We start from the raw sequence: 24,751 nt of genomic DNA on the forward strand, positions 1-24,751 counted from the left end.
AAGCTTGTGGAAGGCTAACCGAAACGTTTGACCCATGTTAAACAATTTAAAGGCAATGCTACATAATACTAATTGAGCGTATGTAAACTTCTGACCCACTGGGAATGTGATGAAAGAAATAAAAGCTGAAATAAATCATTCTCTCTACTATTATTCTCACATTTCACATTCTTAAAATAGAGTGGTGATCCTAACTGACCTAAGACAGGGAATTTGTACTAGGATTAAATGTCAGGAATTGTGAAAAACAGAGTTTAAATGTATTTGGCTAAGGTGTATGTAAACTTCAGACTTCAACTGTAAACTTTACGTCATTTTGAAATGACTCGTATTTTACTCATGTAATAGGTATATTCAGGACTGCTGACTTGAATGGAAATAAAATTATGAAAAAAGCTTTGCCATCATAACATTTTGTTGAGCATTCACACACAATTCATTTGTAAGCATTTGCCTTATGCTTGGGCAGAAAGTTGAAATTCTTGGGTACAGGTCCAAGCAGCATTTCACTGTGGAGAAGGGGAACATAGACTATTATTAAAAACCCTTTTCCATTAAACTATTCAGCATGTTGTGTGTAATTTGAACAGATATTCAGCAGACATTAGTATAGAGGTAGTCTATACTAATTCAAACCAACTGACAAATGGGAATATTTTTACAGTGCATTAATGCGCGCTCCTTATCGTATTGGCTGGTTAAGCTAAAAGCCACCATATAAAGCCCTCGAGAACAAGGGTTGAGACACGAGACATTGCTCTTGCAACCTCCTACTATGCTATTTTTAATTGGAAACATCAACTACTGAGATTGATTCAAGAGGTCAGTGCGAATGAGAACTAGCATACACTGGCGGCTATAAGAACCTAGGTTAGGATAAGCAACAGTGATCTTCACCTGATCTTGATCCAGTCCCCTACGTGTTGACTTGCCATGAGAGACTCCAGGTAGTCCCTGCCCAAGTAGTAGGGTGGTCGCTCGTTGATCCTCTGGGGCACTCGTTCCAGCAGCCCAACTGGTATGTACCTTACAAAGGAGAGAGGGTTAGATTGGCATGTCCACATTAAATGTGTTGAGGTGTTGATGTTTACAGCTATAAATTAATGAAGAATATTTTTGAATTGGTTGAATTCTAGATTTGTGAAAGACGGCAAATACAGAGAGAAAAATGATTTTGTGACAGTCCCGCCGGTATGGATGATTTTCTAGTACATATGTTGTAGAATGAAACGCCTATATGCCTTAAATGCTTATGGATTAAGAACCAATTAAAGGGTTAAAACAGAGCAGAGACATTTATTTAGTGCAAATGCTCTGCTTCTGATAATGGATGGTTCCCTCTAATTCCCCGCAGCTGGTCTGGGTGTGTCAATGACATGTGATGGAGATACAACTTCTCGTTGTGGCTGTGTGGAGATTGGAGTAACAATAGAACTAGTGTTATCACTTGTTTGTGCTTATGACCTGACATACATAGCCACATGCACATAGTCACAAGGAAAAACCATAGTGGCTCAGGGTCCTGGGAGGATGGCAGTTGGGAAAGGCTTAAATGTATGTTATGAACTTGACATGTGTAAACCATGTTTAAGTATTAATTGATATGTTTTATAATGTGTTATGAAATGATAAAGGGTAAAACAGAATGAACATAATTGATACTTTGTACTCCAGATGCATGCCTGGATAGTGAATATAGTCAATACAGAGTATGATTGTTCTTTAACGTATGTATGTATATAATTTCTTGAGACACGCCACCAAAATAATGAGATAAGTGACAGAGGCCCCATTTAGAGAAGCGCACGTAGCCCTCGTGAGTAAACAACATGTGACACCGAAGTATGTTAATCATGTACATATAATGAAGTAACTGTGTAGGTTGTATAAGCATGACTATGCATTGTGTCTGTATAAAAGGAGAGCTCCGAGTCAGGGCAGGCAGTTGCTCCATGGACCAGCTCGGCTTTGTTTCGCTTTAATCAAGTCTATTCTGAATTCACAAGCTCCGTTTTTTTGAGAGATACTTTTGAGTTAAATATATTTCTACCACACCGGTTCTCTTGTTTGTTTGTCTTCACCTACCAAACTATTGATCAACCTTTAATGCCCTAAAACAACTATTATTGTATGTTTCTAAGCATTATTACAGTGTGAATACCACCTGATACCTCGTGCATATACGAGTACCCACCTGCACATGAAGGACAGCCATTCCAGCAAGAAGTTCCTGGTCTTCTCCAGGCCTTGGGTGTCTGAGCCCCAGTGCTCCAAGCCGTAGTGGGTGAAGTCCCTGAGGACATCCAGCCGCTCGCTGGACGAGATGTCCCAGTCCCGCCTCTCCTTGATCTCTGTGAAAACCCAGGGCTTGATGAGGGCACCCCTGCCCGAGAGAAAAAGTATTACAACCAGAGCTGGAGTCGATTAAGGCAGGGGTTCTCAAACCTCCTCGGGGACCCCCAGCTGTTCCATGTATTTTAACTATTCCACAGCTAGCACACCTGATTCAAATGGTCAACTAATCATCAAGCCCTTGACTAGGTGAATCAGGTGAGTTAGTTCAGGGCTACAACAACATTGTGACACGTCTGGGGGGTCCCAGAGGAGAGGTTTGAGAAACACTGAGTTAAGGGACTGAATTGGACGTGCGTCCCATCACAAATCAACCCATAGCCCTTCATCAAGCCTCCCTATGCACTTCTGTAGATCTGAAAGGATTGGATAAAAGTAAGCTATACGGTATCCACTCATCCTATCAGAGCGCACTACTCTGATCAGTCAAATTGTGTGAAATCCAAAGCATGTCTATTCTTTTCCATTAAGATACCAACCTTGCCAGCATAATACCCGAAACTTCAGTCTCTCTAGCCTTCATGGCGTCATCATAAGACAAAATGTCTCCATTACCTGCATAGAAGAGATATTAGGTTTATCAGGTGCACTCACACACAAAACACACAGAAAGAAACAAACATGCACGCATGAACACACACAGAGCCCTCTGCCTTAGTTATTGACAGAGAGCGCCCCTTCCTATCTGCTCAATGAACTGTAAAACCCACTGGTTGTATATAATCAGTTTTAGATTCCGTCTCTCACAGTTGAAGTGTACCTATGATAAAAATTACAGACCTCTACATGCTTTGTAAGTAAGAAAACCTGCAAAATCGGCAGTGTATCAAATACTTGTTCTCCCCACTGTATATCGACATAACCTGAAAGGCCGCTCAGCAAGGAAGAAGCCACTGCTCCAAAACCGCCATAAAAAAGCCAGACTACGGTTTACAACTGCACATGGGGACAAAGATCGTACCTTTTGGAAAAATGTCCTCTGGTCTGATGAAACAAAAATAGAACTGTTTGGCCATAATGACCATCATTATGTTTGGAGGACAAAGGATAACGTTTGCAAGCCGAAGAACACCTTCCCAACTGTGAAGCATGTGGAAGGCTACCCGAAACGTTTGACCCAAGTTAAATAATTTAAAGGCAATGCTACCAAATACTAATTTAGTGTATGTAAACTTCTGACCCACTGGGAATATGATGAAAGAAATAAAAGCTGAAATAAATCTCTACTATTATTCTGACATTTCACATTCTTAAAATAAAGTTGTGATCCTAACTGACCTAAGACAGGGAATTTTTACTAGGATTAAATGTCAGGAATTGTGAAAAACTGAGTTTAAATGTATTTGGCTAAGGTATATGTAAACCTCCGACTTCAACTGTACCTCCAACTTCAACTGTATATATTATGTAAGGGACAATCAACGAGGGGATATGTGTTCTCTGGAAAATAATGAATGACGTGGAAGGTGTGTCCTAGCGGAGTGGAACTAACCTTCCAGAGAATGCATAGAGCCCCGAGTTGATTATAACCCTTTCATACCATTGCTATAATTTAACTAATTTACAGCTAGAAATGTGTTAATTTGCAGGTAGAAATGTGTTCAACATCCACTCAAGTAGCTAGCAAGTTTACTAGATAGCGACAGTAGTTGCCTTGGTAACCAAACAAACAGCCAACCAAGTCCTAGCTTGCCATTACGAAAATCGAATTCAACAATGCCAATGTTTTCAATTAGACCTTTTCTTTCAAAAGCATCTCAAACATAGAATATGTAAGAACTATAGCCATTGAATTCTACCGTGCAAATATACTGTGCGTTATAGAGAAATAATGCATGCTCTAGAATGCCCTTGAAGCCAATCAGAAACAAGTATTCAACAACGCCATGGTATAATATTATTTTAGTTTTTATTGTTTCATTCACTTCCTTTTGACCTGCACTGTTGGAGCTCAGAGCTTAAGAATTGCACTCTACCTTGCTATTACATCTGCAACCCTGTGCATGTGACTAATAAACTCTCAAAATCGAACTTACCAAAGAGTGGGATGGGGCTGGCGAGTTGGGAGCAGGTATTGATGTAGTCCCAGTCAGCTGACTTGGTATAGCGCTGTTCCCTGGACCTGCCATGCAACTGCATAGAGATTTGAAATTACTCTTATGCTACACATCCCTGCCTGTGACACCACCAACACCCCAACAATACAGAACAGTTTACTTAGGCTAGATCGATTTAGGATTCAGCATTACATTCTGACACACGTACCGTGATCATGGACACCCCCCACCTCTTCATCTCTGGGATGAGTTTATGTGCGATGTTGGCCTTCTCCTGAACGCCGGTACGAATCTTGACAGTCAAAGGGACATCCAGAACCTGAGGAAAAGTCCCTTTACATACCAGACCTGAGTTCAAGTAATATTTGTTTTCGTTCAAATGATTTGAGCGTTTCATTGAGCCTGCATGTAGTGCAACATCTCCAATACCATAGCTGAGCAAATAAGGAATTTTACTACATAGAAGCATCACTTACAGAGTTCATTCCTCGGATGATTTGCTCAAACTTGTTGGTGCGCGTCATCAGCCCACAACCTCCGCCCTAAAGAAAGGGAAAGGAAGATCATATTGATCATCTGTTTTAGAGGGCCGGTTTCCCAGACACATTAACACAAATCCTGGACTAAAAAGCAAGCTCAATGGAGAATGTCCAGAAGATTCAGAAGATTATACCTTCTTGTATACAAGGTCAATGGGACACCCCGAGTTGATGTCCACAAAGTCCACGTCGATTTTGTTGTTGAGTAGCTCTGCACATCTGGTCATCGTGTCAGGAAAGCATCCCTCCACCTAAAATGGTAAATTACCAGACTTTTAGTTAGGACCAAGGCCTTAAAGCTAGAATCCTTAGTTGCTATATAAAAGTTGTAAAGACCTCATGAGCTTAGTTCAACTGTCGTACCACATCAGAACCCAAAATATAAGCTTGTTTAACTCCAATGTTTGTAAACCATGTAAACAAACACTGTATCAAGACATAGTTAAAACTATAATTGTATTATTTTATAATAATTTTGACATCATGGTTGGTCAGTGCTTGCATCCATAGCTCCATCTATGCATTTGAGAGTGGTTACATTTCTCCAGGCCCATCCCTCAGCATTTTACCAAAACATAGGTGGGGTGATGCTTTGTTATCGCTTCAATTAAGGATTCTACCTTTAAAATTAAACAGTTTCAAAGACCTTTACTTTGGGCTCAAATTACCTGGAGGTTAGATCTGAATTGATGGACTAAGATAATGCCCAACTTTCCCATTAATTTGTGATTGAGGCAAACATCTAGATCTACACAAACGAGGGACATAGACTAAAGTCAAGAAATGTCTGACAAACTTGAGTGATCTACTACCACTTCTACTATCACTTTTAAAACCGTCATGGGGTGGAACAAGCTCAAGCACACTGCCCAGAACAGAGTTCAATGGAGAGGAGTTATCGATGGCCTATGCTCCGTGGGGAGCAATGGGCTAAAGTAAGTATTCAGATGTAGATAATCGTTGGTTATCCGGTCTCCTTAAAGAAATATATATCTATCACTTTCAGCCTGGTCTAACCTGCACACCGAAAAGGTCCTCGCTCTCGTGTCTCTTGAGGAGCGCCCATTCGGATGACTGGCCCTGCAGCAGGTTGGTACACATGGCCATCTCTCCACACGTAATGTCGGCGCCGAAGCGTTTGCATATACGACGGAAAGGCAGGTTTCCACACTGAGAGGAATGAATTTTATTAGATCATTCTAAAATACATAATGCAGAAAACAACACACACATTAAAAATCATAGATTATATGAAACAAAGTCACTTATTTTCATTGTGGTCCTGTTTGGAATATGAAATATGAAATATCAAGCCATTAGTCTGTGCACATTGGGTCGCTTTCCCGGACCCAGAACAAGCTTATTCCTGGACTAAAAAACCCTATTAAAAGAGATTTTCAGTTGAGCATGGGTTTTAGTCCAGGAGTAGGATTAATCAGCCTGGGAAAGTGGCCAATTCCGTTCCAAGGACCGACTTACCGTTGTTAAGGGAGCAAGATACAGCTTGTCTTTGAAGTCCACCTTTAGGAAGAATAAAAACATAACGTTACTATTTGGTTTATACAACTTCTTAATATTAAAATGGGCTGTTAATATCTAAATGAGCCTAATATACAAAGTGCCACTGAGATCCACGACATGCAAGACAAAATACCTTGCACTGTGTTTAAGTCAAGCGGCTCAAACATACCTGCTTCTTTTCACATTGTCGTAGCTTTATAACATCAGCATCAGTCAACGGCCCAATGGTTTTCACTAGAGCCAGGTTCTCCTGGCTAACCTGCAATTTTCCAAAAAGTAAACAACTTGTTGAGGAAAACCCTTCTAGACACCATACAGTAAATTACCAGCCATGGGAAGGGCTTCCCAAATAGCACAGATCTATTTATTATATTTCCCAGCCAGGCAGTTTTTTCCTTGCCACTGTCAACTCTACTTGCTCTTTGAAGATTAAGGCCCAGGTCGCTGTTAAGCACTTTGTGATAAATGTAGTAGTAGTTGTAGTGTAATAGTGTTGCTACTGTACCTCAGTTCCCTGGTTGTCTGTTTGTGGTTTCTTCCCTTCAGAACACTGAGAGTGGACCGCCGCTGAGCAACAGTTATCAGCTAAGGGAGATAAAACTTTGAACTTTCAGAGAATTATCATCAACACCTGATTAGCGTGAAAATCAAATTATAAATATTTAATAAATTAATTAATCCATTTAACTTATTCTAACACCATCTCTACACCTGATAAGTCTTTACAAACTGTAAAGCTACTTGAAATGGGGTTTGGCATTGAGAGTGGTACAGAAAGAAAACTGACCAAACAAAAATATATGGCCAATTCTGCAACTAAAAACAGTGAAATTCCTGCGAATATCAGCCGGTGATACATCGCAAAACCACCAGGAGTGTATTTACTAGGAACCAAACATAACCAAACAGAAGCAAACGTAGAGGGACCTACCTGAATTTGTCCAATAGAAACTCTTGTTTTCGTTGCAAAACATTTTTCTACAGTGCAAAACATTTTGCTACGGTGTATGACTAATGAATATAACCCAGGTGACATATCGCTTCCACAAAATGGCAGACCCACCGAGCCTTACCGTTCTCTACTGCTGCAGCTTTTTTCCAGCCCTCTCCTGCTTTGTGTCCGCCTTTGAAAATGGTCTTCATGTAGGCTTCAGACGCTGTAAAGGGGACCACCTTCTTGCGGAGGCGCCACTGCAGGTCCTTGTCCAGGCTATTCCTCACTGGCGTTCTCCCCTCCATGGCTTTCACGCAGTCCTCGTTCACTAGGTTTTTGAGGTCAGCGCTCGTGTGGGCCCGGGCAAACCGGCAGCTCAGGCCGTAGCGGCACTTCCCGAAGGTGTCGTAGAGGTAGCAGTGCTCTCCAACGTCGGCGGGCTTGGAGGCCATGTACTCAGCAACGTCATGGAAGAACTTGCATTTGTCGCCGTAAACACATTTGGTCTCGCGCTCCTGGGGGAGTTCAATGAGAAAATATAAAAAACACTATTTGGTGTTGATTAACAATTAGGTCTACAGCAAACTCAATTGACCATGCTCCTGATAGGTAAAGGAAAAACACAATTGAAATGACTTGCGGGGAGTCCCAGGTTGCATGAAAAGTAGTTGGCCCTTTCATCTAGCCGCTAAAGTGACAGTCCTACCTGAATGATGGAAGGACACAGTCGTCTGTTGTCGTAGCTCGTGGGTTTCATGTGCGGTCTGGACTTGTTCTGTCCTCGCATTCGCTTGCTGTCCTGTTTCCCCGTCCTCTTCTGCTCATCCGGGTCTACTTTACATTTTTTCTCTTGAGGCTCTTCCAGAGAGTCCTCTGCCATCTCTTTTGGTCCTGCATCGTCGATGGCCTTGTCACCGTTAGGATCCTTCCCTCCAGAGTCCAGTAACTCATGGAACTTTTCTTTGGTTGTGAGAAACCTGAAAACAGAGAATGCTGATCACATTGATATATAATTGAGACAATTCAACAGGTAGGCCGAATACGTTAAGATTAGGGCTGTCCCCGACAAAAAAATATATTGGTCGGCCGAGAGTCCAATCGATTGGTAGAAATCTTTAAAAATGTATTTTTCTATATATAGACACATCATATGTGTTTTAATCAAATCAACTATACTGAGCAAAAATATAAACGCAACATGTAAGGTGTTAGTCCAACTTTTAATGAACTGCGTTGTATTCTAGATTGAAATACAGTGGGGGAAGAAAGTATTTAGTCAGCCACCAATTGTGCAAGTTCTCCCAATTAAAAAGATGAGAGAGGCCTGTCATTTTCATCATAGGTACACGTCAACTATGACAGACAAATTGAGAAGAAACAAATCCAGAAATTCACACTGTAGGATTTTTAATGAATTTATTTGCAAAGTATGGTGGAAAATAAGTATTTGGTCACCTACAAAAAAGCAAGATTTCTGGCTCTCACAGACCTGTAACTTCTTCTTTAAGAGGCTCCTCTGTCCTCCACTCGTTACCTGTATTAATGGCACCTGTTTGAACTTGTTATCAGTATAAAAGACACCTGTCCACAACCTCAAACAGTCACACTCCAAACTCCACTATGGCCAAGACCAACGAGCTGTCAAAGGACACCAGAAACAAAATTGTAGACCTGCACCAGGCTGGGAAGACTGAATCTGCAATAGGTAAGTAGCTTGGTTTGAAGAAATCAACTGTGGGAGTAATTATTAGGAAATGGAAGACATACAAGATTGATAATCTCCCTCGATCTGGGGCTCCACGCAAGATCTCACCCCGTGGGGTCAAAATGATCACAAGAACGGTGAGCAAAAATCCCAGAACCACACGGGGGGACCTAGTGAATGACCTGCAGAGAGCTGGGACCAAAGTAACAAAGCCTACCATCAGTAACACACTACGCCGCCAGGGACTCAAATCCTGCAGTGCCAGATGTGTCCCCCTGCTTAAGCCAGTACATGTCCAGGCCCGTCTAAAGTTTGCTAGAGTACATTTGGATGATCCAGAAGAGGATTGGGAGAATGTCATATGGTCAGATGAAACCAAAATATAACTTTTTGGTAAAAACTCAACTCGTCGTGTTTGGAGGACAAAGAATGCTGAGTTGCATCCAAAGAACACCATACCTACTGTGAAGCATGGGGGTGGAAACATCATGCTTTGGGGCTGTTTTTCTGCAAAGGGACCAGGACGACTGATCCGTGTAAAGGAAAGAATGAATGGGGCCATGTATCGTGAGATTTTGAGTGAAAACCTCCTTCCATCAGCAAGGGCATTGAAGATTAAACGTGGCTGGGTCTTTCAGCATGACAATGATCCCAAACACACCGCCTGGGCAACGAAGGAGTGGCTTCGTAAGAAGCATTTCAAGGTCCTGGAGTGGCCTAGCCAGTCTCCAGATCTCAACCCCATAGAAAATCTGTGGAGGTTGTTGAAAGTCCGTGTTGCCCAGCGACAGCCCCAAAACATCACTGCTCTAGAGGAGATCTGCATGGAGGAATGGGCCAAAATACCAGCAACAGTGTGTGAAAACCTTGTGAAAACTTACAGAAAACGTTTGTCCTGTCTCATTGCCAACAAAGGGTATATAACAAAGTATTGAGAAACTTTTGTTATTGACCAAATACTTATTTTCCACCATAATTTGCAAATAAATTCATTAAAAATCCTACAATGTGATTTTCTGGAGAAAAAATCTCATTTTGTCTGTCATAGTTGACGTGTACCTATGATGAAAATTACAGGCCTCTCATCTTTTTAAGTGGGAGAACTTGCACAATTGGTGGCTAACTAAATCCTTTTTTCCCCACTGTAACTGTTACTCAGTAAAATCTTTGAAATTGTTGCGTTTATATTTTTGTTCAGTATATATGCACTGAGCTTGTATGATGCTTTAAGCACACTGTTAGATGAAATAATTATCACACACAGATGACTAGAGGGAATCCGACCGCACTTGATTTGATTGTGCTAGGCCGGGCTCAGACTTGCTGCTTTGTGTTAAAAAAAAATGACAGCGAGTGTCTTGTCTCCCTCTCCTCCCTGCTGCAGCTACCACCACAGAACATCAACAGTGTTTATCGCGGTGTCCGTGTTGCTGAAGCTGCAACATAATTACAGCCATTTCTTAATGAAAAGTTATTAACAAAATCCCTCATTTATTTAGGAAAAACATTCCCTATTCCTTCAACCTTTGCTCTCTTTACGTGACACACGTATGCATAGCATGCATGAGGCAAATAGAGCCTGACTATAGCATATCCTAATCCCATGAATCAATTGGTTATAACAATGTCTGAACACCGTAACACAGCAAAATGGATACAGATGACGTGACAAACTCAAAACGGGGGAATGTTTGGTTGCTCAGGAGGTAAAGGGGAAGTCAGATGTGTGGAATAAATTTGACTAGTTGTGGAAAATACTGGAGATCAGGTAAGGAGCAAGTGCCGCATGCCAAACAGGTGCTGTTAGATTACAATATAATTTGTTTGGAACAATGTAAACACTAAATAAATTATAAGAGTACCAGCAAAGACTAAAAACAGTTGCATCGTTTACGCTAATTATTCAAAGGTCGCTTTGTTATTTTATTTTAAAACTAAAAGGCTTGATTGCAATTCAAATCATGAATGACTCGTATGCTGTGTGATGGCACAAACGAATGAATGATTAATATAGTAGCCTATAAGTATTGAAATGTAGGCCTAAGTAAGTTACAGTATTAAAACTAAACAGGATGTGCTCTTAGGCCTACACCTTGATGGAATAGTATCCCCCCTCCCCCCATAAAAAAAAAAAAGTGGTTGTCCCACTGGCTATCATAAGTTGAATGCACCAAATTGTAAGTCGCTCTGGATAACAGCATCTGCTAAATGATGTAAATGTAAATGTGATTATACAAGGCTGCTATACTAAGCCTACTAATGATAATGACATTACATATTATAATGATCATAATAATAAGGAGATCAAGTAAAAGGAGCATTATTAGGCTATTAATATTATAAATATAATCCCTGTTCCATCAGTACTCATGTCAGACTGGTGATGGTCTGGGGCAGCCAATTGTATCCACTGAGGGACGTTTTCTTCCAGCCAAGCAGCAACGGGAAGCACACTTACTGGGTTTTAATAGCAGCTCTGCCTTTATCAGTCCCATTCATCCCATGTCCATGGCTTTCTGTAGGAATATTTGGGGTTGTCTCAGTCTCCATAACTCCCTCTGAAATAAAAATCACATTAGTTGGTAAGTTAGCTACCATTATTATCTAACGTGGCAGACAGTTGCTTGCTTTAACACTTAACGTTAGAGTTGACACTGGTCTCGACTTTTGGCTGGCTTGAACAAGGGTGGTAGCTTTACTTAATACATTATGGCTAGCTAGCTAGAAATCCATGTGTCAGCAACAAAATACTACTGCAATGTTGCAGTAACACATTAGGAAAAGCAACAACCATAGCTATTATCATTAAACGATACATTTCCAGATACATCCATGGAAAATTCATGACAAGTTAAGCAAACATAGCTACCCAGCTAAACTTGGCGAGCTGTATTTTATGACTGACAAATGCAGACGACAGCTAGCCCTGCACTGCAGCTAACTAGCAAGTCAAGTTAAACTGGCCGTAACGTTAGCTAACCATGTGGAAAAAGTAATTACGCAAAAGTAAACTATTACTAAAACTATGGTAATATGCTAAGGTGACAATACCAGTCAATTAAAAACTCAAGAGTACCTGATAATCCAACACAAACTAGCTACCACAGCATGACAATCGAACTGCGCAAAACCTTATCCGGTCCGTGTGACGCATTTACCCAAATATTTGGTTCCGAGCAAAAAATTATTCCGTAAAAGAGGCGTTCAGTTGTATTCAATCTTTCATATTTATTAATTGATAATGTAAAAAATTATAATAAAATAGTACTGAGCGACCAAGTCAGTGTTTTATGAGGTCTGTTAGATTTTGGTTCGATTATTTTAAAAAATAATCACGGTTTTCGAAATGTTTTTTGAAACATTAAATGCACTATGCATTATGTGGGTTGAATGCTGTAACAACACAGAATTAAACAATCACAAGTTTAGTCGTTCTTCAAAGTAAATAAGGCATGCTTTTATGACTGCTGAATACCAACTATAAATCACTTAGATAATGTATTTTCAGGTAGAGATACCTTGCAAAGCAACTGCTCTCCTCTCGATTTCGCAATCTTTTATCTCTTTTATGTAGCAGGCTTGACCTGATTTATCTCTAGAGAAACTGCGCATTGAGCTCACAGAAAAAAAGAGGGGGAAAAATTAATGTAATTCAAATAATTGAACCAACGTTGGTCAATTAGTTGTTTAAAACCGAAAGATAACCGAAATTTCGGTTAATCAATGAAAACATTTTTTGATTCAAATTGTGTTGAGATTTAAAATTGTGTCGATTTTTTTTTGTATTTTAGACAACAGAGGACGCTGTTTCCTGAGGAAGAGTTGGGCTCAAAATAGTTACATGCCTTTGCCTCCATGGTCTGCTGCCTGACTACCCATCCCCACGCCCACTCGCGTTTCTTCTCCATGAACCCACCGCCCAGGGGTGTGAGGGGTCTGAGTAATCAAAGCAAGGTGATGTGCCTTCCCGTTCAGAGGGGGCAGTGTAGCAATCCTCGCAATATGAGCCAAGTTAAAATCGGGGGGGGGGGTTGGCCCTGACCAGAACTCAAATCCAGGTCCAGTGACTGTCAACCCAACACCTTAACTGTTTGGCCAAGATGTCTGAACCTCTTCATTGAGGTCACCAGGTGTTGGGTTAAGGTTGTTACAATAACACACTTAAGGTTGTTACAATAACAAACATCTGATGTGTGCAGGCATGATGTTACTGAGATGAACATAAATTAAATTACTTTGGTGTGTACTGTAGGTGCTTCTGTACTCTAGGCACAGCTTTAAGCCCTGTGACATTATGTATTCAGAGGCCTTTGCCCTGGAGCAGAAATACCCTCCGCTAGTGATAGTGGCCTACATTTAGCATGCACCACTTCAGTCACACAAGGGAGGTAAAACGGTCTGGGGAACAGGCCTGGGCACCAACTTTGAAAAAAGGCTTCTTTTGCTCTTTCAAGAGAGAAATGGTAGGTTGTTATGCCTTCAGCCTGAATTATGTCTGTAGGCTCTTATTTCTCTGGCCTACAGTTCAGTTAGCCTTGTTTATTCAAGTAAATAACTGTTAAATAGAGAGGGATGTTAGATAAAATACTGTGTTGCTAATGCATTACTTCAAACATGCTCTCTCATTGCAGGGGACAGAAGGTGGTTTTGAGTTACCAGTTTTGATGAATGCCTTATGCAGAAATTATGTCATGTTATTGCCCGTGCAAAGTCAAACCAGTATGTGATTCATGACAGCTTCATACATTCTTTGTACATCTCACTTTCATTGTCAAACTGCCCAAAGGCAAAATTACTAAAACACATGTACCACAGCAATAATTACCCTTTTTTTTTTTAAGTATTATGTTTTGGCCTCATAACAACATGCTCATGTTGAAGCTTGCATGTCCTTGTGAAGTGAAAACATTCATGCAAGAGTTGATAGAGCACATTTTATTTATGACTTATCAAATACTCCAATCTTATGGGAATTTGTTTAAAGCTACAGATGACAACAATTAACTATGGGGAAAGTCTTCCATCTGGAATTCAATACAACCTGTCAATGCTTATTAAGTGTCTTTACAAACTGCGCACAAACATCTTATTCTGAAAGCTGGAAACATCTATGCTCTGTGAGCCTTCTGAGAAGTGTAACTTGGTCAAAAAAAAAACATTTGATTTCACCAAATGTTAACATTCTGTCATAAAGAGCACATGTTCAGGGAGTGGCAATTGAATGCAAGCTTCACAAACAATTTTTTATTGCTAAAACATTTCTGGCCTCTTTATCTATGGGTGACGTGTTATGCGAGACCCGCTCAGTTTTCCACCACAAAGAAACACTGTTCAACTGGCGACCAGGGTCAGCCTGTAGGCACCCAGCCCGCCACAAGGAGACGCTAGAGCCAAGTAAAGCCCCACCGGCCAAACCGTTCCCTAACCCGAACGACGCTGGGCCAATTGTGCACCGTCCTACGGGACTCCCAGCCACAGCCAGTTGTGACACAGCCCGGGAATGAACCCAGGTCTGTAGTAACGCCTCTAGCACTGCGATGCAGTGCCTTAGACCGCTGCGCCACTCGGGAGGCCCGAACACTTATTCATTTAATATAACAGGCTTTTAAAATTCAATATTGGTGCACATTTTCTACTTAAAATATCAAAGAGACGCAAAAGGCACTCTTTGTAAAATGACCCAACTTGTATTAGTAGGCTAGTAATGGTTTTTACAATACCACAAACCCTCCTGTTATGTTGTTTTATTTGTCCAGAATGGGTAATTACTTAAGTTGTAAGTCGTTAGACAGTGCCTTATTGCACTATTTTTTTGCCCAAATCTTCCTCTGTGGTCTAAAATACAAAAAACCCTTGACACAATTTTAATCAAAACATGTTTATCAGAATCATACTTTTTTTTTGTGCTGAGTGATTAACCAACATTTTATAGCCTTGAGATATAGCCTAGTGTTAGCGAACTACATGAGAAAAATAATATGTGAAGAAAGAACATTCTGGAATGCTGACTGCTGTTGCTGATTTTACCTCCTATTGCATGTCAAACTTCAGTGAGGCTGATATGATTTCAAAACAACCCTCTATTGAGGACATAAATTGGGATAGATGGGGGTTTTAACTCAGTCAAATTGATTTTTCTCACTCAAATTAACTTTGGGCTCAATGAAGTGAGTAAAGTAGGATAGAGGGAGAGAGATATTGTGTATCGTTTTGGGCAGTTAGGCCTATATCCAACTGTAACGACAGACAGTGGGAGACGGGAAGCAAGTACAGGGTGAGGATTTAATAATAAATAGACATGAAACGAAGCAAGAACAGCGAGCGTCTGGACGAGATAAACAAAACATCAATGCAGACACATGGAACAATCTGAGGAACAGACAGATAGACTGGAACGAATTGCAAAAATCTCTGAAGCTGGAGACTCTTATCTCCCTCACTAACTTTAAGCATCAGTTGTCAGAGCACCTTACCGATCACTGCACCTGTACACAGCCCATCTGAAATTAGCCCACCCAACTACCTCATCCCTATATTGTTATTTATTTTGCTCTTTTGCACCCCAGTATCTCTATTTGCACATCTAGCATTCCAGTGTTAATACTAATTGTAATTATTTTGCACTATAGCCTATTTATTGCCTTACCTCCATAACTTGCTACATTTGCACACACTGTATATATATTTTCTGTTGTATTTTTTGACTTTATGTTTTTTTACCCCATATGTAACTCTGTGTTGTTGTTTTTAATCGCACTACTATGCTTTATCTTGGCCAGGTCGCAGTTGTAAATGAGAACTTGTTCTCAACTGGCTTACCTGGTTAAATAAAGGTGAAATAAAAAAAAATATATATATATATTGGGGAGGAAATAAAGCAGTGATGAAGTCCAGGTGAGTCCAATGAAGTGCTGATGCGCGCAACGATGGTGACAAGTGTGCGTAATGATGACCTCGAGCGCCAGGGAGTGGGGAGGCAAGGCTTGGAACGCAACCGGACATTATTAATTGTCATGAATTTCATTTGGAACATGATCAACTGCAGGGGTCAATTTTCCTCTGCTCACCTACAGTGGGGAAAAAAAGTATTTAGTCAGCCACCAATTGTGCATGTTCTCCCACTTAAAAAGATGAGAGAGGCCTGTAATTTTCATCATAGGTACACGTCAACTATGACAGACAAAATGAGAAAAAAAATCCAGAAAATCACATTGTAGGATTTGTAATGAATTTATTTGCAAATTATGGTGGAAAATAAGTATTTGGTCAATAACAAAAGTTTCTCAATACTTTGTTATATACCCTTTGTTGGCAATGACACAGGTCAAATGTTTTCTGTAAGTCTTCACAAGGTTTTCACACACTGTTGCTGGTATTTTGGCCCATTCCTCCATGCAGATCTTCTCTAGAGCAGTGATGTTTTGGGGCTGTCGCTGGGCAACACGGACTTTCAACTCCCTCCAAAGATTTTCTATAGGGTTGAGATCTGGAGACTGGCTAGGCCACTCCAGGACCTTGAAATGCTTCTTACGAAGCCACTCCTTCGTTGCCCGGGCGGAGTGTTTGGGATCATTGTCATGCTGAAAGACCCAGCCATGTTTCATCTTCAATGCCCTTGCTGATGGAAGGAGGTTTTCACTCAAAATCTCACGATACATGGCCCCATTCATTCTTTCCTTTACACGGATCAGTCATCCTGGTCCCTTTGCAGAAAAACAGCCCCAAAGCATGATGTTTCCACCCCCATGCTTCACAGTAGGTATGGTCTTCTTTGGATGCAACTCAGCATTCTTTGTCCTCCAAACACGACAAGTTGAGTTTTTACCAAAAAGTTATATTTTGGTTTCATCTGACCATATGACATTCTCCCAATCCTCTTCTGGATCATCCAAATGCACTCTAGCAAACTTCAGATGGGCCTGGACATGTACTGGCTTCAGCAGGGGGACACGTCTGGCACTGCAGGATTTGAGTCCCTGGCGGCGTAGTGTGTTACTGATGGTAGGCTTTGTTACTTTGGTCCCAGCTCTCTGCAGGTCATTCACTAGGTCCCCCCGTGTGGTTCTGGGATTTTTGCTCACCGTTCTTATGATCATTTTGACCCCACAGGGTGAGATCTTGCGTGGAGCCCCAGATCGAGGGAGATTATCAGTGGTCTTGTATGTCTTCCATTTCCTAATAATTGCTCCCACAGTTGATTTCTTCAAACCAAGCTGCTTACCTATTGCAGATTCAGTCTTCCCAGCCTGGTGCAGGTCTACAATTTTGTTTCTGGTGTCCTTTGACAGCTCTTTGGTCTTGGCCATAGTGGAGTTTGGAGTGTGACTGTTTGAGGTTGTGGACAGGTGTCTTTTATACTGATAACAAGTTCAAACAGGTGCCATTAATACAGGTAACGAGTGGAGGACAGAGGAGCCTCTTAAAGAAGAAGTTACAGGTCTGTGAGAGCCAGAAATCTTGCTTGTTTGTAGGTGAACAAATACTTATTTTCCACCATAATTTGCAAATAAATTCATAAAAAATCCTACAATGTGATTTTCTGGAGAAAAAAAATCTCAATTTGTCTGTCATAGTTGACGTGTATCTATGATGAAAATTACAGGCCTCTCTCATCTTTTTAAGTGGGAGAACTTGCACAATTGGTGGCTGACTAAATACTTTTTTCCCCCACTGTATATCATTGTGGTAGTCTTAAAAAAAGATCATACATAGATACTGTAGATACATCTCTATAGGCACACTAATAAAAGTGTGGGCAGACACTGGGACTGAAGACGTCATCAGGGCTTGCTGCTAATCTGGTATTAGTACACTATGCAGTGTAGGGTGCCATCAGGTAAGTTTTACCTCTACCCTATCAACCTCTTATTTAAAAACAAAATGACTAGGCTAGTCACTGCTTTTCTACTTCACATGTACTATTTTTCCTAAATACCCATAGGATAGAATCTTTTTTTTATTTTTTTATAGAACACAGAGAAGCATACATGAGAAACATACATCACTCAATAAAAGGTTGTGTTAAGCAACAATGACTTGAAAATTGTCATTACCTCTGCTACAACAGCCATCTGACCAGCATAGTTCAACATTCAATCATTCAGTTCAATGCACATAGTAACCCTACTCATTCCATTTCTAGACTCATCTTACATTTACATTTACATTTACGTCATTTAGCAGACGCTCTTATCCAGAGCGACTTACAAATAGGTGCATTTACCTTATAGCCAGTGGGATAACCACTTTACAATGTTTATTTATTTAAAAAATGTTTTGGGGGGGGTGGGTTGGGGTAAGGGGGGGGTTGAAGGATTACTTTATCCTATCCCAGGTATTCCTTAAAGAGGTGGGGTTTCAAATGTCTCCGGAAGGTGGTGAGTGACTCCGCTGTCCTGGCGTCGTGAGGGAGCTTGTTCCACCATTGGGGTGCCAGAGCAGCGAACAGTTTTGACTGGGCTGAGCGGGAACTATGCTTCCGCAGAGGTAGGGGAGCCAGCAGGCCAGAGGTGGATGAACGCAATGCCATCGTTTGGGTGTAGGGACTGATCAGAGCCTGAAGGTACGGAGGTGCCGTTCCCCTCACAGCTCCGTAGGCAAGCACCATGGTCTTGTAGCAGATGCGAGCTTCAACTGGAAGCCAGTGGAGTGTGCGGAGGAGCGGGGTGACGTGAGAGAACTTGGGAAGGTTGAACACCAGACGGGCTGCAGCATTCTGGATGAGTTGTAGGGGTTTAATGGCACAGGCAGGGAGCCCAGCCAACAGCAAGTTGCAGTAATCCAGACGGGAGATGACAAGTGCCTGGATTAGGACCTGTGCCGCTTCCTGTGTAATGCAGGGTCGTACTCTCCGAATGTTGTAGAGCATGAACCTACAGGATCGGGTCACCGTCTTGATGTTAGCGGAGAACGACAGGGTGTTGTCCAGGGTCACGCCAAGGCTCTTCGCACTCTGGGAGGAGGACACAACGGAGTTGTCAACCGTGATGGCGAGATCATGGAACAGGCAGTCCTTCCCCGGGAGGAAGAGCAGCTCCGTCTTGCCAAGGTTCAGCTTGAGGTGGTGATCCGTCATCCATACTGATATGTCTGCCAGACATGCAGAGATGCGATTTGCCACCTGGTTATCAGAAGGGGGAAAGAAGGAAGAGCAGCAGCCAACTCCTGGGCAATCCTTTTTTAATAGAATAATTACATTTGTAATTTTGCAGATTAGGAACTTTCGGTATTAATCCTTTTATCCGCGCCCAGCAGGTTATTTGCACAAGCCTCACCACCGGGCATTCATTGATGTGTGCGTGCAGTGAACACAAGCAGATGCGGGGAGCTTTTTAAAGGGGGGTAGGGACTATCCGCCTGTAGTCGAAGTATTTGCTAGATTGAAGCCTCTATATAGAGAAACCTTGTCTTTCTGTCTACTCTGTCTACAAGGATGATTAGAGACATCAAAATCTCGACTCAAAATGGGGTATCACAATCAAAACGGAGTGGAACTCTAATGAGAGGGGTGGTGGTGGGTGTGATAACTACAAGAATCTGCCCTGAGGACTAATATGTGATATATCATCGTGGCTGACTGAAACAATGGAAGTGTCTTGCCAACAAGAGAAAATGTACTTTACACCAAGCAGCTGCTGAATGGATAGTTAGGGTGTCTAAGCAGAAAAATCTAACAGTAGGTTATAATGATGAGTGACCGCAAAGCAAATTACCATCATTAAGGGTGAGGATTGCATTTGAAATAACTGGCAGGTGCAAAGAGATTTGTAAGCGTCTTTGAGCTTTTCTTGGATGAATACCCCCCACCACAACACACACACACACACACACATGCACACTCGCTCTCTCCCACCTCATTAACATCCCTCCATCAACACACTCCTTAATGTCACCCCAACCACCCCACTATCTCCTCCACACACACACACACACAAATACACGCTGTAGCTCAATTGGTAGAGCATGGCGCTTGTAACGCCAGGGTAGTGGGTTCGATCCCCGGGACCACCCATACGTAAAAATGTATGCACACATGACTATAAATCGCTTTGGATAAAAGCGTCTGCTAAATGGCATATTATTATTATTATTATTATTAATTGGAAAATGTTGATAGCCTTTCAGTGGTCCTGACTCAAAGCCCAACAGGAACACAGCTGTATGGTAAGAAAGTGATTCCCTCTCAGCAATCCCTGGACAGGTGTTCAGACAAGTCTCGCTTTTTTATCATGGAAATAACGGTTTGGAATGATGGTTGGATAAAATACCAAATCTGACAGTGAACTGGCTTTAGAGAAACTTAATGGACTTTGCTTGTGGTGGTAACATGGCCATGACAAATATGCTTTAAATGAGATAGAAAGGATTCTACTCGTTATTAATAATAACATGCCTTGGTCCACATGGCCTTGCCCTCAAAACTCAAATGGTACATAGGCGAGAGTGGGGGTAAGTCAAGCCACCCCTTGTTTCTAGGAAACCAAATTAATCATGTGACCAAATATTTAGGAAAAGGTAATCATTTCATGGAGTCTGTGAAGAAAGAAACCACAATACAAAAGTTAGGATCAAGTTAGGTCCAAAAAACTGATTTTCACAAAGTAAAATTAATTTGTGTTATAGTTTTCATGATGCTTGTATATAAACCAGAGTAGATTGTTTTAAGACTGTTTCATACATCAGTTGGGGTATCTATAAGCTACAATACAAGGTACTGAACCTAGCATGAGTCCATCCTTGTAGCTGTGTGGGCTATAGTCAAAATGGTTGCTTTGGGATAAATTCTGACATTTGGCCAGGGGCAAGTTGAGCCAATGGCTAACCAATATACCCCATACATAATGTGATGATACATTCTGTCAGTTTTATGCATAATATGCATAGTATTTTCAAGACACCTCGCATTCGTGTGATTAGTCAAGTTCAAATGATGAAAAATGCCTTCCTCAGTTGGGTTCGCCCCCCTCCTAGCCACAATTGAAGTGTTTTCTTCCAAGAAGTAATGCAAGGCATTATCGCTGGAATATGAGGTAATATCAGGGCCTGAGCCTATGTTAAAGTGTTAAAAAAATGGTGTTAGAAATGTGTCACTGTGCTTATCTGGGGTAAGTTGTACTAAGAGACCACTTTTTTTGGACCAGCTATGTTTTCAAAACTGTTATGTTTACATGAATTCTGATTATTTCAAGGGATAAACAACATCCTGAAATATATGTAGATATCTGTCCTTGGATGAATACCCCCCGCCCCAACACACGCACACACACATACACATGCACGCACGCACACACATAATGTTGTTCACTGCTGTCAGTGGGGATGCTAAAGCTACTAGCTATGCCGTATGTCTCTGACATAGTGTTGTAGTATATTATCAGTCATTTTTGCGTCTCACTCTCTTCATGTCCTATATCCTCACTCTCCATGTCCTATATCCTCACTCTCCATGTCCTATATCCTCACTCTCTTCATGTCCTATATCCTCACTCTCTTCATGTCCTATATCCTCACTCTTGTAGTTAGCATCTTTCTCCTTTCCCATCAGGGGAATGTAACATACGGAGTGTGAGAAAGAAGCTGGGTAGTGAAAGGGGATTGTTATTCTTCTCTCTCTGTGGGTAGGGTGGTTATTATAGCACAAGAAGGCTAGCTCTGAGTTAGAAGACTTGTTAGTGCATCTAGGTGAGTTAGCCCACTGAGATTAGCTTGCGCAGGGAGTTTGAAAGTTGATGTGGCTAGTTACAGGGGGGAAGCAGGTAGCCTAGTAGTTAAGAGCGTTTGGCCAGTAACTGAAAGGCCGCTGGTTTGAATCCCCAAGCCAACTACTTAAAAAAACTGTTGATGTGCCCTTGAGCAAGGCACTTAACTCAAATTGCTCCTGTAAGCCGTTCTGGATAAGAGTGTCTGCTAAATGACTAAAGTGTAAATGTAAAGCATGTAGGGCTAGCACCAGGAGGCTAGTAAGCATCAGGAATATATACTGAACAAAAATATAAACGCAACATGTAAAGTGTTGGTTTCATGAGCTGAAATAAAAGATCCCAGAAATTTTCCATAAACACTAAAAGCTTATTTCTCTCAAATGTTGTGCACAAAATGTGTTTACATCTCTGTTAGTGAGCATTTCGCCTTTATCAAGATCATACATCCACCTAACAGGTGTGGCATATCAACAAACTGATTAAACCGCATTATCATTACACAGGTGCACCTTGTGCTGGGGACAATAAAAGGCCACTCTAAAATGTTCAGTATTGTCACACAACACAATGTCACAAGTTTTGAGGGAGCATGCAATTAGCATGTTGACTGCAAGGATGTCCACCAGAGCTATTGCCAGAGAATTGAATGTTCAATTCTCTACCATATGCTGCCTCCAACATTGTTGGACCACGTGTAACCACACCAGCCCAGGACCTCCATATCCGGCTTCTTCACCTGTGGGATAATCTGAGACCAGCCACCCAGACAGCTGATGAAACTGAGGAGTATTTCTGTCTGTAATAAAGCTCTTTTGTGTGGAAAAACTCCTTCTGATTGGCTGGGCCTGGCTCCCCAGTGGATGGGCTCCCAAGTGGGTGGGCCTATGCCCTTCCAGGCCCACCCATGGCTTCGCCCCTGCCCAGTCATGTGAAATCCATAAATTGTTGCATGTTGCGTTTATATTTTTGTTCAGTACAGTTAGCCCACTGAGAGCTAGCGCAATGAGGAAAGTTGATGCGGCTAGGCTGGGCTACAGTTAGGCTCCTTAGCTTCAGGAGACTTGTTAGTGTCAGGTGGCTAGTTAGCGCTGACTGTGGTTTTAATCGGAGGAGCTGATCGGTGCAGGCAGGCGGGGGCCTTAGCATTGTGGCTGCTCCCATGCTCTCATCAGCAGAATAAATGCAGTGTGTTAGCCTAACAGGAGAGAGCATGAGGCTCCAATGGATGGCCAACAGGGAAAAGTAGTGAGAGAGAAATAATTGATTTCATGTATAATTTGTTTATCACTAGAGTAGACAAATGCAGTCCTCGCTGACATGTGTGGAGGTGGTTTGACTATGAATGAGGTAAATTAGCATAATCTCCTCACACATCTCTGGCACTTTTGCAGTCTTGTGATTGCTCCATCTCTCCTCTTTCTCACTCTTTCTCTTCTTTGACTTAACTCTCTGAGTTCTCTCTCATGGTCTGAGTTTTCTCTTTTACTTTCTCCCTCCTTCTCCTAACGGTTGTTTCTCATTGACATAAGCTTTACATTAGCACACGCTATCCTATGATCATTTGGGGTTGGCAAGTCAAAGTAGTAGTCTCTTATGAGCACATAACAAGACTGGTATAGACTGCTTCTTCCTTGGTTCAGCCTAAACTATTGACAAAATATGAATCAATTCCACTATTTTGAATCCCTCCAGAATAAAAAAAAGTAAGGTGTGAAGGTTTGAATCAAGCTGTTTATTGGCAGTGATGTTACTACAAAATGTTAGCTGTTCCCCCTCATACTAAACCTAACCAACCAATCTCTCACATTTCCCTGCTGTTTACTCTTCAAACTATCTCTCTATCCCCTGCCTAACAAGTCATCCAAGCATAAAACAAAAAAACTAGGGTAAACCCTAGAACTGGACTTAGATGGCAAGAGAGAGAGTGTGAGAGTGTGAGAGAGTGAGTGTGAGAGAGAGAGCGAGTGACAGAAAGAGAGTTGAGAAGAAAGCCGACATGAATAGTCCAGTTGTTCGCTTTTAGCGCAAGCCACCATACCTTTGGGAGTTTGTGCAGAATACTTCATTAGGACTAAATAAGTCTCTGAAACCAGTGGCAGGCTCAGGGATCCAACTGTCAGAGCTGTGAAAGCGACTGAATTAGAAGGCTGGTCTCCCTGTCAATGGGTAGGACGAGCCGCTTGAGATGTAAAATAGCGAGGGAGGAAAATAGATAGCTATTTTCAGGGTATTGAGGGAGCTATTAGCATACGCTGCCTTGAAAATAAGCAGAGGGCAGGGGTGGGCGAGAGGAGTGGATTGAGGGAGAGCGGAGGGAGGCAGGGGGACTAATTTGAAAAAAAAGATTTTAGTATTGTTAGCAATAATAATATGCATTTAGCAGACGCTTTTATCCAAAGCAACTTACAGTCATGTGTGCATACATTTTTTTTAAACATATGGGTGGTCCCGGGGATCGAACCCACTACCCTGGCGTTACAAGCGCCATGCTCTACAAAATTGAGCTACAGAGGAACACACAGAAGGGTTTTGTTCTGGGATTGAGTGTGGTGTGAAAGAGAGTGAAGAATCTGGTCTGAATGCTGCAATGTTGGCCCACAGGTCAATGTCCTCCATGGATATGATGAGTTATTTGCTGCAGTGTGTGTGTGCATGCATGCATGTGTTTATGTGTGTGTGTGTCTGTGTGTAACATAATAACAAACTGGATCTAGGTCTACTTTAGGGATAAAGAAGAAGGACTCTATCATAAAAAAGCTAAGTTTAATTTAACAGACGACAAAGCATGTTCCCTATGAAACAAACACTTTTCCATTTTTTATTGTCCTCCATGTTTTTTTAAACTAAGTAAAACTTGTAGGGGACTCACTTTGTGTGTAATAGCAAAGCACATTTTACTTTGCGTCTGACAGAGAGAGCTCGAAGATATTTGGAAAATTGCA

General features: G+C 41.6%; 1 protein-coding gene across 1 annotated transcript; it reads right to left on the bottom strand.

Moving 5' to 3' along the window:
* Positions 1 to 227: 227 nt before the first annotated feature.
* dus3l (dihydrouridine synthase 3-like (S. cerevisiae)) lies at positions 228 to 12,265 on the bottom strand. The gene is made up of 16 exons (XM_041901786.2): positions 12,185 to 12,265; positions 11,567 to 11,666; positions 8,110 to 8,380; positions 7,543 to 7,918; positions 6,975 to 7,054; positions 6,639 to 6,728; positions 6,428 to 6,469; positions 5,966 to 6,118; positions 5,083 to 5,199; positions 4,886 to 4,951; positions 4,618 to 4,728; positions 4,389 to 4,485; positions 2,832 to 2,907; positions 2,195 to 2,383; positions 898 to 1,026; positions 228 to 509 (listed from the first exon to the last, which is right to left on the bottom strand). Exons 2-16 carry the CDS (start codon positions 11,656 to 11,658, stop codon positions 437 to 439), a joined length of 1,962 nt encoding a protein of 653 aa, XP_041757720.1. The 5' UTR covers positions 11,659 to 11,666; positions 12,185 to 12,265; the 3' UTR covers positions 228 to 436.
* Between the last annotated feature and the right edge of the window lie 12,486 nt (positions 12,266 to 24,751).

This window comes from Coregonus clupeaformis, chromosome 17 (assembly GCF_020615455.1).
Source record: "Coregonus clupeaformis isolate EN_2021a chromosome 17, ASM2061545v1, whole genome shotgun sequence".
In the NCBI taxonomy this organism is placed as follows: Eukaryota; Metazoa; Chordata; class Actinopteri; order Salmoniformes; family Salmonidae; genus Coregonus; species Coregonus clupeaformis.

Bases quoted from the DNA above. Each gene is read 5' to 3' on its own strand.
- dus3l (XM_041901786.2), bottom strand. From the start codon at position 11,658: ATGGAGACTGAGACAACCCCAAATATTCCTACAGAAAGCCATGGACAT. The intron at 6,729-6,974 runs GTACAGTAGCAA...GGAAAATTGCAG, and splicing joins CAGACAACCAGGGAACTGAG to GTTAGCCAGGAGAACCTGGC. The intron at 6,470-6,638 runs GTATGTTTGAGC...TTCTTCCTAAAG, and splicing joins GACAATGTGAAAAGAAGCAG to GTGGACTTCAAAGACAAGCT.